This window comes from Rhea pennata, chromosome 6 (assembly GCF_028389875.1).
Source record: "Rhea pennata isolate bPtePen1 chromosome 6, bPtePen1.pri, whole genome shotgun sequence".
NCBI classification, from domain to species: domain Eukaryota; kingdom Metazoa; phylum Chordata; class Aves; order Rheiformes; family Rheidae; genus Rhea; species Rhea pennata.
In genome coordinates, this window is record NC_084668.1 from 1,677,094 (window position 1) to 1,690,050 (window position 12,957).

A 12,957-nucleotide genomic window follows, 5' to 3' on the forward strand; every position below is an offset into this window, starting at 1 on the left:
GAGAGCGAGCCTGCTTACACACTGCTCCCCTCCCGCACCCGCGGCGCCTCTTCCTCGCTTGCTCAGCCTGCCGTGCTCGTCTGAAGCTCCTGCTCCAGCATCGCAACGGCAGCTCTGTGGCCAGGGCTGAGAGGGCATTTAATTCTAATTCTGGGTTTTCAGGAGCTTAATGCCTTCTAAACAATTTAGATTTTGGACTCAAAACTTCCATGCCTTTCCTGAACCCAGAGACGAGCTGCTTATTTGTTATGCTGAAACTCTGCTAAAATTGAGGTGGCAAAGAAATTCTTTTATTCCTCCCCATTTTGAAAGTATTTATAGTGGTTTTTGTGCACGTTGGGGGAAAACGCCCCAGGAGCCATAACAGCCGCGCTGTAGCGTTCTCGCAAGCGGCTGTCGGCATCCTCCTCCTCCTCCTCCACTCCGCTGTCCTTCCCCCTAGCAGAACAAGCACCTTGAGAAAATAGAGCTCAGAAGTTCGGGGCTCCGCAGAGGTCTGGAAGAGCCGGATGCAGCTCCCGACACGGCCCCGTTGTTCCCACAGAGCTCTGCAAGCCAGGTGCAACGCCAGCGCTAGCCAAGGGAGAGAGCACGGTCCCAGCAAAACCTGCTCCGGAGCACGCCGGTGACTACCAAAAAAGTCCAGGAACATCAGTCCCTGTGGGCTCAGGCTAACCTTTGGGAGTACCCTCCTTAAATACTTCTTTCTTATCTATGAAATGAAAATAATACTACTTTCCTACCGTACAGATGCAACAGGAAATAAACAAGCAAACAAAGATTTTAAGAGGTCCCTATGCAGCCTTACCTATACGTGTGCTTTTCAGACGTTGCCCAGACCTGCTGCCTGCCGATTTCCTTACAACTCACCCCCGAATAATATTTGTGAGGGGTAGGAACGCAACTCTGTCCCCATGCCGGGCCGATTCAGTCACCGGATCCACTTCAGCCTCTGCCCATCGCTGCGATTTGGTTCCACGCAGGGAGGTGCCGCTAGAAGCTGCATTAAAAAGCCTGAAGCTTAGACACGTTACGGGTTGTTACACTCCAGTTAAAAGAGCCCTGCATACGGCGGCTCGATAGGTAGCTACCGACAAAGTCCAGCTAAACGGCAGCGCAAGCAGGGACTCCGCGCAGCCGGCGGGCTAGGTAACGCGCAGACTACGCGTCGCAGAGGCTTTTAGGGAGCCACTGGGGTGAAACGGGAGAACGCGACGCTCCTTCGCTGCCGTGCATCTTGACAACACAACAAGAACCGCTATCGACGCCGAGAGCGTCTTGCTGAACCACACGTCACTTCAAAAGAATATGGGGTTTTCTTGCAAAATGAGTATATTGCATCCCCCTTATGTTTAACTAGATGGAAACGAAGCTGAGCAGGGAACAAAATGTAATTGCATCTTGATCTGTGCAGTGGCTACTGGGTCTGACTGAAAGATAAAAATGCTGAAAATAATGTGCTGCAAGAACATGTTTGGAGATTGATATTACACTCGCGCCCCAGGCGCAGAGAGGAATTTGTTCGCTGTTGTATTCTAGATATTTACGAGAAAAGCAAATACTGGTAATTGGCCATCGTTTCTTTGCTTTCTTCTGTGCAAAGGCACTCAAGGAGACTCCGAAAATTATTTTACTGAATGTAAAGTAAGAAACTAAACTGAGTCCTCAGATTATATGTCTGAAATCCTTAAGGGAAATAGCACAGAATAATAAAGAGGCAAATTTATTAATTTAAAGCCTGTTTGCACATGGCGCAGACTGGGGGTGTGTTTCAGAGGAAGGGAGGTAAAGTGTCAGAAGTTACTGTATTTAGTTATTAACTTTTTTTAAATGTGAACAGAGGTAATGGAAATATAACTACTAAATCAGAAGTTATCAAAAAATAAATCAAGAAAAGCAATACTGCAGATTTAAGTAATACAAATGTTGATTTCTTGCAGTTATACAACATACTGTAAAAAATTCATCACTCTAATGAAGTTTCAGTCGTGCAAGTCAGCGAGCTGCTCTACATCTCTGTTTATTTTTGTCCTCTCTGGTTCTGTAGCAGTGTGGGTGTTTTTATAGCTATGGGGATAAACAGCGTGGTTATATTCATAAGCATTTTGAAACAAGTATCTATCTTGCTTTAATTGCAACGAATATTTTCGGGAGCTGGAAGAACGTGGGGACTCTGCTCGCTGGTCCAGGGAAGCCCTGCCGCTGGGAGCGCCGCGGCTCGCGGGTCCCGCGGGGCAGCTCCGGGCCACGGCGATTCCCGCGGCCGCAGCGCCGGCCCGGCGCGACCACGAGCCTCTGCCCGCGCCCGGCCCGCGGGGTCTCGGCCGGGCCTCGGCCGCACCAACAGAACCAGAACAAGCCTGCTCCAGGCTTTTCCCGTGTCCGATACGCACATCTATGCACATATACACATCTCTGCTCGTGCACACATACGTGCATGTAAACAGATTAATTTGATATAAAATGTTAATGCAAAAAAAAAATCAAGTGAAGGGCAGAAAAACGTATCTCTCCAATTCTCATGGAATTCAACATTTCCATCAGGACGTCAGCTACCGAACCCAACACGGCTTTTCCGGGGCTCTCCCCACGGACGTTATAAGGGGGCCCGAGCAGCGAGGCAGCGCTGCTCCGAGACGCGCGGCGCGCCCCCCGCCCCGGAGCCCCCCGCCGGCTTTCCCGCGGCTGGCCCCCCACGCCTTGCGGAGCCAGGCTGACGGGCTTGCTTCTCCCTTCTAAGCAAGGGCAGCAAGTTTTTACTTAGCTTGAAGTATTAGTAAGACGTAAAGAAAAGAGGAAGAGAAGGGTGCGTGAATGCAGGCTGAAGGGAGAAGAGAAAAGCGGGAGCAAGTATTTTCATAAAGGTCTGAGCAACTGAGCCGTAGATAACGGCAGTAGCAAGGGGGGAGGAAGAAAAGAGAAGGGAAAAGTGCAGACAGGCACAGGCACCCTCTCCGGAGGGGACGCGATAACCAGCCGGCGGAGAGAGTCAGCGCCAGGGAAAAGAGGCAGTAAAGACAGACACGTGAAATAATAGAAAAAATAAAATAAAGGAGTGACCTTCTCAAAACATGGCCTTCCTGGCTGTGGCTGATGGGCGTCTTTAGAAAAGCAGCTCAGACCAGAAGAAATCACAGGGGAGACGGAAATCCCCAGCGCCCTAACGTGGATGGAGACTCCGAAACGGGACCTGCAGGAGAGCCGGAACAGAGGAGAGCAAAAACAAAGATGGGAAGGGGGAACCTGCAGATCACTTCTTCCGACGTCACCAATTAACGATTCCTGGACTAACGGGGTTCCTGGGATAGTTTCCGCGCGCTCGGCGGCGCGCTGGGCCGGCAGGCGGCGGCCGGGAGCCCCGGGAGCCCCCGCGCCGCGCGGGCTGCTGGGCGAGACGGAGCCTCTCCCCGCGGCGGCTGGGCCGCGCGGGGTCCGGCTGGCCGGGGCCGCGGCAAGCGCCATCCCGCGGGGCAGGGCCGGCCTGGGCACCGCCGCGCGGCGGGCAGCGCCCTCCCGCCTCGCCTCCCTACGCCGAGCCCCAGCCGACGGGCTCGACCAGAACCGTTTTCACTCGCTTTGGGAATAAATATGAGTATGAAAAAATGGATGGTTTAAAGACATTATAACGTAAGCATATTTTTTGCAGTGGCTCTGTTATTTAGCTAAATACTTCCACTGCTTCTGTCCTACCAGGCACAAGCCACGCTCTTACTAAAGAGCCTATAAATTACTGCACGAGCAGCAATTACAAAGCATAGCGTTCCTGATAAGCCGCAGAAGTAAAACCGGACAACTCCCGGTCCCGCAAGGCAACCGACCCCCCCGGGAAAGGCCCAGCGGCTCCAGCGGCCGCACGGTGCTGCGGGAGGGAACGGCGTCGCGGAGACGCCGGCCGAGCCCAGCAGGCTCCTTGGGGCACCTGCCCCGGGAAGCAGCAGCGCCCCGGATCCCACCGGGTGCCAGCACCTTGCACCGAGGTCGCGGGAGCTCTCTGAACCGCAAATGCCAAACCCGTAAAACCATACAGATGCACCTTCGCGCAGAGCAGCACCCCGGGCAGAGCTCGGAGCGACGCTGAAGAAGCCCCCTTGGAGCCAGCCAAGGCCTTATAGAGCCACCCGCCGGCGGCAGGGCGCCGGAGCCCCTCGTTAGGTACAGAGCACCGGAGCCCCTCGTTACACGGCAGAGCGCCGGAGCCCCTCATTATGCTGCAGAGAATCTGAACCCCTTGTTACACTGCAGAGCACCAGAACCCCTCGTTACATGCAGAGCTCCGGAGCCCTTCTTTATGCGGCAGAGCACCAGAGCCCCTCGTTACGCGGCAGAGCACCTGAGCCCCTCGTTACGTGGCAGAGCGCCAGAGCCCCTCGTTACGCGGCAGAGCACACACTTGCTTTTTCACCCAGTGATAAAATTGAAAAAATCCTGGCCACAGAAATGCACGCTTTGAAAGAAGCAGCTTGCTAGAAAGCACCAAGCGATGCAGGTCTTTCCCACCGAAGCCAGAATGAGCTGGGCGCACGTGGCCGGGGGAGATGCTGGAGGAGATGCCGGAGGAGATGCCGGAGCGCCGCGGGGTGTCCGGCACCGCTCCGCCTCCGCTTCCCCGCGCCGGGGTCTCCAGGGCTGGGCTCCGCTCCCTGGAGCCTCTTCTCCTCATTTTACATGTTGCAATACCTCTTCTACAGCATATTAGTTTTGGCCCTTTTTTAAAAAAAGAGCAAGAAATTAGATTTTTGTGAGCCAGTAAAATAAGGGTTTAATTAGCATTAAGTTCCATTAATCTAGGAACAAAACTAGCTATAATGAATTTTAACGTTCTTGTCATTAGTAGCAAATTAGTTTTACCAAAACGCTTTTTTCTTTTTTTTAAGGCATATTTTAAAAATGTCAAGAGAGACACTTAAAGTCGTATTTAGTACTGCAATTTATAAATGAAATCGTACATGTCATAGAAATGCCTTTTCCACTTTCTGATCTACGTAACACTAAGTGTTTGTTTTGATAATCAGCTTTTGCACAAAAAGATTGTAAGTCGCAAAAAGTGAATTATTTATGAGGCCTACTTCAATGTGGTTACTCCCTGAAGGCTTTAGAAAGAATTACACAACAGCAACAACCACAAAAGCCCCCCGGCACGGTGCTGTTCCTCACGAGCCGAGGAGGAAGCGCCGGGGCCCGGACGCGGCTGCGCGCGGCGCTCCGGCCGGCCGGGCTCTCCCGCCCCGCGGCGCCTCCGGCCCGGGCGCGGGCTGCTTTCACCCTGCGTTTTGCTAGTCAGCACATGCTGCGGATACAGCGCGAATTTTTTCTATTATTACTATGTGTATTATTTGGCACAAGCATGTGGACGCGCTGCTGGAAAAGCCAGGAAATTAACTGTGCGCTCCAGATACTGTTTGTTCCCAGGAATACTCTAAAAGTACAAATGCACAATTAATTATAATTACTATAGTAGTTCTGCACAAACAGAACTTGAAAGTACTCTCAATTTTGGATACAAATAACCCTAGCGACAAGATAATTTGGAAGAACAGAAAACAAAGATGCGTGTTTCGCTGGAGTTAGAAACAGTAAGGAAATAGCAAAAAAAACTTAAAACGCGCCAAGCAACCTTCCCCTTTGGCTTCTTTGCAAGAAAATGCAACCTAACCCTAAGAGCTGCCGTGCAAAGAGCGGCCGCGCGCAGCTTCAGCGCGCTTCCTAAGGCGGCACGCGGAGCGGGGCGCAGCCGGAGCAACGCGGGAGCTGCGCGCCCGCCGGCTCGAGGGGCTGGAGCTGCTGCCCGTGAGCCCTTGGCGCTGAAAACTTGGCAGAGCCTGGTTTAAAGTCAGCCTTTTAAGTGACTCTTAATAAAAATATGTCTTTAATGTTAATTAAGAAGGTGAAGTAACTCAAAGGCTATTCATTTTCTCACTCCAGATGCTTCTTCAGGGCAGCACAATCACACAATTAAAATTTAGGCTACGTTCTCCCATGCGCGTCCTCCTTCGTGTACGAATTTAAACTTAAAAACACCCTCTTTATTGTCTGAATGTCCACATGTAAATAAACTGCACGTCCTGATTTCCTTTCGGGTAAGCAGGCTGCCGCAATATAGACTAAACCGGGGTTAAATTTAGGAGAACAAAGCGCTCTTGCACGTTGAGCTGTGGGAAATGTCCTTCGCCCTTTGGAAACGCTGCCGTTCACACGGCGCTGGTAAAGGAGCTCCGTGTTGTAACTCGCTGCTCAGCGATGCTACGGGCCCCGGAAAATAGTGCCTCCCAGGGCGGCACAGTAAGGCGTGCGGGCGGAAGGCACCCCCACGGCTGCAGGGCCGGCCACGGCGCGCCGCGGCGCACAGCCGCCCGCGCGCCCACGGCGCTTTGCTCGAATCGCCGAACCGCCGCCAGCACGCCGGCGCTCGCAAACCCCGCGCCGCGGCCGAGGGTTGTCGTGCTGACGGTTAGCACCGCCGTCCGTGCTGCTGCGGGCTGCGCCTCCTCGCCTTCCGTCGACCTTCTTTCCCCCCAAACCAACTGCCGCAAGACTCGGACGGAAATTCCCAGGACGCTTCAAGCGGTGGCGAAGGCGCGAACCGCGGAGCAGCGCCGGCCTGACGCTGGCGCCTGCAGCCCGCGGCGCGGCAGAGCGCGGCGCTTCCCGCGGCACCGGCCCCGTCCCGGTCCGGCCCCGCGCCGCCGCGGCTGCGCCGCAGCTTCTGCTCCGCGGATCCGGAAAGCTGCGTCCCGGGGGGCGCGCGGCCGCCACCGTCTGCGCCTGCGGCCTCTGCCTAGCTGTGACTTCATTCTCATCTCGCTTTTCTTATTTCCCGCGAGTAGGAACAGCAAATGAAAGAACCAGAGGCGAGTGTTCAAACATCCTGTTACGCCGAAATTCAATCTAAGATGCCTAATTTGCTCAACCTGGAGAAACACGACTTTCTCCACTTTCTTTCATTAGCAGTCCTGCACTTCGCCTTATCCAGCTATGCAATTACCCAGTGGTGTTTTTGCTTAGTTTGAGGAAATTGGTTCAATGCAAAATATTTTTCTAGCTTCTTCTAAGCCTCTTAGAAGTAACTTTATTAAAAATCTGCTTGAAGCCTTCCTGTTTCAGCGCAAAAATGGCTTCACTAAAACAGCGCTTGCGAACTCCTCTTTGCAGGCCTTTAGCGCGAGGGAGCCGCCCACCCGCCTCCTCCTGGGCAAACGTCCGAAACGGGGGACTTTTAGGCTATTCTAAAAATGTTATAAAATTTTATAATGAAAAGAGACGTTGCAGACCGCAGCGGGGTGTAGGCGGACGGGGGCGGCCGCCGGCCCAGCTCCGCCTGCTGCAGCACACGCCGCAAAGCCCCCGCGCGCGGCTACGCTCAGAGCTGCACAACGTGGGCGCAATTTCACAGGGGAAAAACAGAGATGATTTGATGTTTACTGTTACTGGGGCAGGGGGACAACTCTAGGCAAAAAGTAGGTGCAGACACAAAAAGAGCCTACGTTGGCGCTGCACATGGATACTTCTGGCGAAGAAGGTGCGGAAGGGGCACCCGAAACGCGGCCCGTCGGCAGTATTTGCTTTGGGCCGAATATTACGAGTTGTCCAAGTAGCGCTGGGAATCTGAAATGCAATTAGAGCGAGTAACGTCTGTAGTAACCCAGCAATTCTTCAGAAGCAGTTAGGAACTAGGAATTTGTTCAGATGGCCAGCTTTGCCAAAAAAATAAAAAATAAAAGAAAAAGAAAAAGAAAAAGAAAAAGAAAAGAAAAGAAAAAGAAAAGAAAAGAAAAGAAAAGAAAAGAAAAGAAAAGAAAAGAAAAGAAAAGAAAAGAAAAGAAAAGAGCACAGTGATGAGACTAGTGCTCCCAAGCAGAGCATGGACAGTGTTCTGGTGCTGCTTACTGCACCGCTGCACCACTGCCTGCACCGCTGCACTGCTGCCTGCACCACTGCATTGATGTCTGCACCACTGAGTCGCAGCCCACGCCGCTGCCCGCACCGCTGCCCGCACCACTGCCCGCACCACTGCCTGCACCGCAGCCCGCACCGCTGCCCGCACGACTGCCCGCACCGCTGCCCACGCCGCTGCCCGCACCGCTGCCCGCACGACTGCCCGCACCGCTGCCCACGCCGCTGCCCGCACCGCTGCCCACGCCGCTGCCCGCACGACTGCCCGCACCGCTGCCCACGCCGCTGCCCGCGCCGCTGCCCGCACCGCTGCCCGCACCGCTGCCCGCACGACTGCCCACACCGCTGCGCACCACTGCCCGCGCCGCTGCCCGCACCACTGCCCGCGCCGCTGCCCGCACCGCTGCCCGCACAGCTGCCCGCACCGTTGCCCGCACCACTGCCCGCACCACTGCCCGCACCACTGCCCTCTCCGCTGCCCGCACGACTGCCCGCACCGTTGCCCGCACCGCTGCCCGCGCCGCTGCCCGCACGACTGCCCGCACCGCTGCCCGCACCGCTGCCCGCGCCGCTGCCCGCACGACTGCCCGCACCGTTGCCCGCACCACTGCCCGCACCACTGCCCGCGCCGCTGCCCGCGCCGCTGCCCGCACGACTGCCCGCACCGTTGCCCGCACCGCTGCCCGCGCCGCTGCCCGCACCGCTGCCCGCACGACTGCCCGCACGACTGCCCGCACCGTTGCCCGCACCGCTGCCCGCGCCGCTGCCCGCACCGCTGCCTGCACGACTGCCCGCACCGCTGCCCGCGCCGCTGCCCGCACGACTGCCCGCACCGTTGCCCGCACCGCTGCCCGCGCCGCTGCCCGCACCGCTGCCCGCACCACTGCCCGCACCACTGCCCGCGCCGCTGCCCGCACCGCTGCCCGCACAGCTGCCCGCACCGTTGCCCGCACCACTGCCCGCACCACTGCCCGCACCACTGCCCGCGCCGCTGCCCGCGCCGCTGCCCGCACGACTGCCCGCACCGTTGCCCGCACCGCTGCCCGCGCCGCTGCCCGCACCGCTGCCTGCACAACTGCCCGCACCGCTGCCCGCACCGCTGCCCGCACGACTGCCCGCACCACTGCCCGCACCGCTGCCCGCAGGACTGCCCGCACCACTGCCTGCCTGCACACACTAGATGTCACTGCGCGACCTGCAATGCCGCCGCACCGTGCAGCACAGCCGCCCGCACACGCGGCGTTCGGCGGGCTCGCCGCTGTAAGCACACGCGCCCGGGTGAGGCTCGAAGATGAACGCAGGTGCAACGCCCAGGTCTCCGCACTCGCGGGGTTCAGCCCCAGGACGAAGCCGAATCTGTGCTGCTGCTGGGATGAAGCCACGTCCTGGGCCGTGCTCTGCACTTGTCCCTGACCCACGCCAGAGCAGCTGCTTTTAACTCAGGCGCTGCACGACACAGGCGGCGAGGACTGGCCAGAGCAGCCTTCCCACACACTGACTCCAGAACTGGCGGTGGGTTTCCCACCACGTCCTGCTCCTCCAGCTCAGTCTGCACCTCCGCACACGGCAAAACGCAGCCCTTAATGTGTGCCACCACGCGTGCAGAAATGCAACCCTCAACGTGCACCACCACGCATGGAGAAATGCAAGCCTGAACGTGTGCCTCCACGCACAACAAAATGCAAAGACTAGGTTTTGGAGTTACGGTATTTCGTACATGTGATCTTTGCCCGATTGTGTTTTCCAGTTTGTACATAACACTACCAAATCTGTGTTTTTTCTCCATTTGCCTAGATGTTTTTTCTACATCAAAAAAAAATCTAAATGGGAGCAGAATAAATACACCAATGGAGGTAAAAGAGCTGGCTCCTCCTGCAGAGCTAGATGGGAGGAGACGGAGGACCACTTTCATGCCTCCCTGCGTGCGAGTACTGCGCCCCCGACCCGGCACATGCTGACATCTCCAAAGCGTGCCGAGACTTTTCACTAAGGGTAGGATAAAATACACCTCGCTCTCAAAACTAACCCAGTTCAGGTTTGCAAATCTGGATTTTTAATGATAAGGATAAAAAGAGGAAGAAATTAATCACTGCCACGTTAGGCGGCTGGTCTGCACCTCTCGCCCTGGAGCCGATGCTGGGCCGTGGCGGGGTGCAGAAGCGCAGGCCGCCTGCCTGCCTGCCCCACGCCAGCCCCGACGCTGCTCAGGCGGGCGACTTCCTCTGCAAAAGGCACCGGGAGCAGGAGCCAGATCCCGCTCGCTGCGATTTCCCCTTGGCGTGTTCCTGCGCAAGCGGGATCTCATCACGCTTTAACACCTCGGTCTCCGAAACCGGCCCAGCACCGGCGTTACGCCGGATGCTCCGGGACCGATGGATTAGAAACCCTCTCCGAAACACTTCTCACTTGGGATCTCCAAACGAACAATCCACAGGAAGATTTGCCAGCGGTCCGGGGGCCGCGAGGGCTTGCAGAGTGGGTCCCCTTGCGCGCAGCCGCTAAGTTTTTAAAGCTGCAAGAATCTCGGAAGCTTTCCTGGTGTAACCTGGGGACGTGGCGCGTTTCCCGGCCCCTGGGGAGCGCCGGGAGCCGGGGAAGGGCGCAGAGCACCCCCGGGCACGCAGAGCGGACGCTGCAGCCGCGGCGCTGCGGCCAGCGGCCGGGCACCAGCTCTGCCCGCGCCCGCCCCTGGGTGAGATTGCCGCCAGCGCGCCCGGCGCTAATTAGAATTAATATTATCGTCCTCGTCCAGCGATAGAAAACAAAACGTTCCCATCTCGGCCCATCTGATAAGGCAGGCGGCCGCAGGCAGCGCACTGCTCCGGGCGGGCGGCCCTGCTGGAGGGGACGGATGGACGGACGGATGGATGGACGCGGGTGCCAGGGCGGGGGGACCGAAAGCTGCGCCCCGAGCCCAGCCGCACCCCCTGCCCACACCCCCTCCCCAAACCTGCTGCCCCAGCACCCCCTACCCCCCAGCCCCGCGCGAGAAGCCTCCTGCCCAAACCCGCTCCCCGGCCACCTTCCCCCGAGCCCACCCCGGGGGCTCCCCGGGGCCGCTGCCGGGCGCCCCCGAACCCCTCCGCCCGCGGGGACGGCGCGGGGGCGGCGTGGAGCGGGCGCGGGGCGGGCGGGGGGCGGCGCGGGGCGGGCGGAGGGTTGCGCGGAGCGGGCGGGGGGCGGCGCGGGGCGGGCGGGGGCCGCGCTGCCCCGCCCGGGCGCGTCGGGGCGGAGCCGGCGGCCGAGCGGGAGGCGCCGCCGGCGGAGCCGCCCGGGCGGAGCGGCGCGGGGCAGCGCGGAGCGGCGCGGGGCGGCGCGGGGCGGCGCGGGGCAGCGCGGAGCGGCGCGGCGCGGGGCGGCACGGCGCGCCCTGCCCGGCTGCATGCGGCGGCGGCGGCGGGGCGCCCCGGCGGCGGCGGCGGCGGCGGCGGCGGCGGCGGCGGCGGGATGAACGGCTCGGCGGCGGCGGCGGCGGGCGGCACGGCGGCGGCGGGGCTGCTGGCGGGCGCCGGGAGCGCGGCGCTGGAGCTGGAGCGGGCGCTGCGCTGCTGCACCGCCGCCTCCGTGGTCACCGACGGCGGCGGGGCGGCGGCGGCGGCGGCGGCGGACGAGCGGAGCCTCTACATCATGCGGGTGGTGCAGATCGCCGTCATGTGCGTCCTGGCCCTCACCGTCGTCTTCGGCATCTTCTTCCTCGGCTGCAACCTGCTCATCAAGTCCGAGGGCATGATCAACTTTCTGGTGAAGGACCGCCGCCCGTCCAAGGAGGTGGAGGCGGTCGTGGTGGGGCCCTACTGACCGCCCCGGCCCCGCCGCGCACCCGCCGCGCACCCGCCGCGCCCTGCCGCCCGGCCCGGCCCGGCCCGGCCCGGCCCGGCCCGGCCCCGGCCGAGCGCCCCGACGGCAGCGCGGCCGCGGGCGCTCGTTTCATCCGCTGTAATAAATGTTCTCGACTTGTGGCGCCGCGCTGCTTCCGCGCCGGAGGGGAGCGGGGGGCGGCAGCGGGGACGGGGACAGCGGGGACGGGGGCAGCCGGGACGGGGACAGCCGGGACGGGGACGGCGGGGACGAGGACAGCCGGGACGGGGACGGCGGGGACGGGGGCAGCCGGGATGGGGGCAGCCGGGACGGGGCAGCGCGGGACAGCTGGCTCCAAGGGTCGGCCAGGTTGGGGATTGCTGGGTCCTGGGGACAGCTGGGTTGGAGATAGCGGGTCTGGGGATAGCCGGGTCCTGGGAGACAGCTGGGATGGGGACAGCCGGGATGGGGACAGCCGGGATGGGGAGAGCCGCATGCCAGGAGACAGCCAGAGTGGGAGCAGCTGGGGTTTGGGGCAGCCGGGATGGGGTCCGCGGGGACGGGGACCGCGGGGACGGGAAGCGGCAGCGCTGCCCCGGGGCCCATCCCCGTGGCTCCCGCCGCCTGCAGCGGCTCCTGCCGCCGGCTCCCCGCGCACTCGCGGCCCCGCCTTGGGCCCGGGAGGCTTCGTTCTCCCCCGGTTTGCCCAAGGCGCCGGGTCATTTGCGGGCACCTTGGTAAAACACGAGCAGCGGTCGCTGGTTTGATAGAGCAAGGCGAAAAGTGCCCACTGCAAAAAGCACCTGAGTTCGAAAAGCAGGTGAAATGAAGGCGGAGGGTGAGACCACGTCCTGGCAGTGGCTAAAACCCTGGTAGTAAATGAGACAAAACAGCATTTCACAGTGTAGCCCGAATCCCTAAGGCCAGCAGAAACCTCAGCCGTTCATTTGCAGCTGCATTTAAGGGAAAGACAAAGAACAGATCTGCCTGTTCTCTCGGAAATAAATAAGCTGTGGAATTTGTCATTAAATCAAAATAAATGTTACTAAGCCATATATCAAATGAGAAATTTAACCAAAACTCCCCTCCTTTTCTTAGCCCTTACTGGTGCAGAAACATTAGCTAACGCAGTATTTTAATGCAACGAGAGGGAAAACTCCCAGTAGTGCTAGTTCAGTCACGGTTAAACATACCAAACTTTTTGGCCTATGTCTCCTGGTATTGCAGCTCCCACAATCTGACTTGCAATGAGTTCGTTGCATAGTTGAA

General features: G+C 59.2%; 2 protein-coding genes across 2 annotated transcripts; one reads left to right on the top strand and one right to left on the bottom strand.

The window, feature by feature from the left end:
- Positions 1–290: 290 nt before the first annotated feature.
- On the bottom strand, positions 291–9,609 carry LOC134142071 (fibroin heavy chain-like). The gene is given in 6 exon segments (XM_062578817.1): positions 291–438; positions 871–1,000; positions 7,482–7,602; positions 7,950–8,234; positions 8,236–9,001; positions 9,596–9,609. Coding segments are annotated over 6 exon segments (1,464 nt in total).
- A 1,728-nt stretch (positions 9,610–11,337) lies between these two features.
- RPRM (reprimo, TP53 dependent G2 arrest mediator homolog) lies at positions 11,338–11,738 on the top strand. Its single transcript, XM_062579127.1, has one exon. The coding sequence runs from the start codon at positions 11,338–11,340 to the stop codon at positions 11,686–11,688; it is 351 nt and encodes a 116-aa protein (XP_062435111.1). The 3' UTR covers positions 11,689–11,738.
- Positions 11,739–12,957: the final 1,219 nt, after the last annotated feature.

Coding starts and splice junctions, on each gene's coding strand:
- RPRM (XM_062579127.1), top strand. CDS start 11,338: ATGAACGGCTCGGCGGCGGCGGCGGCGGGCGGCACGGCGGCGGCGGGG.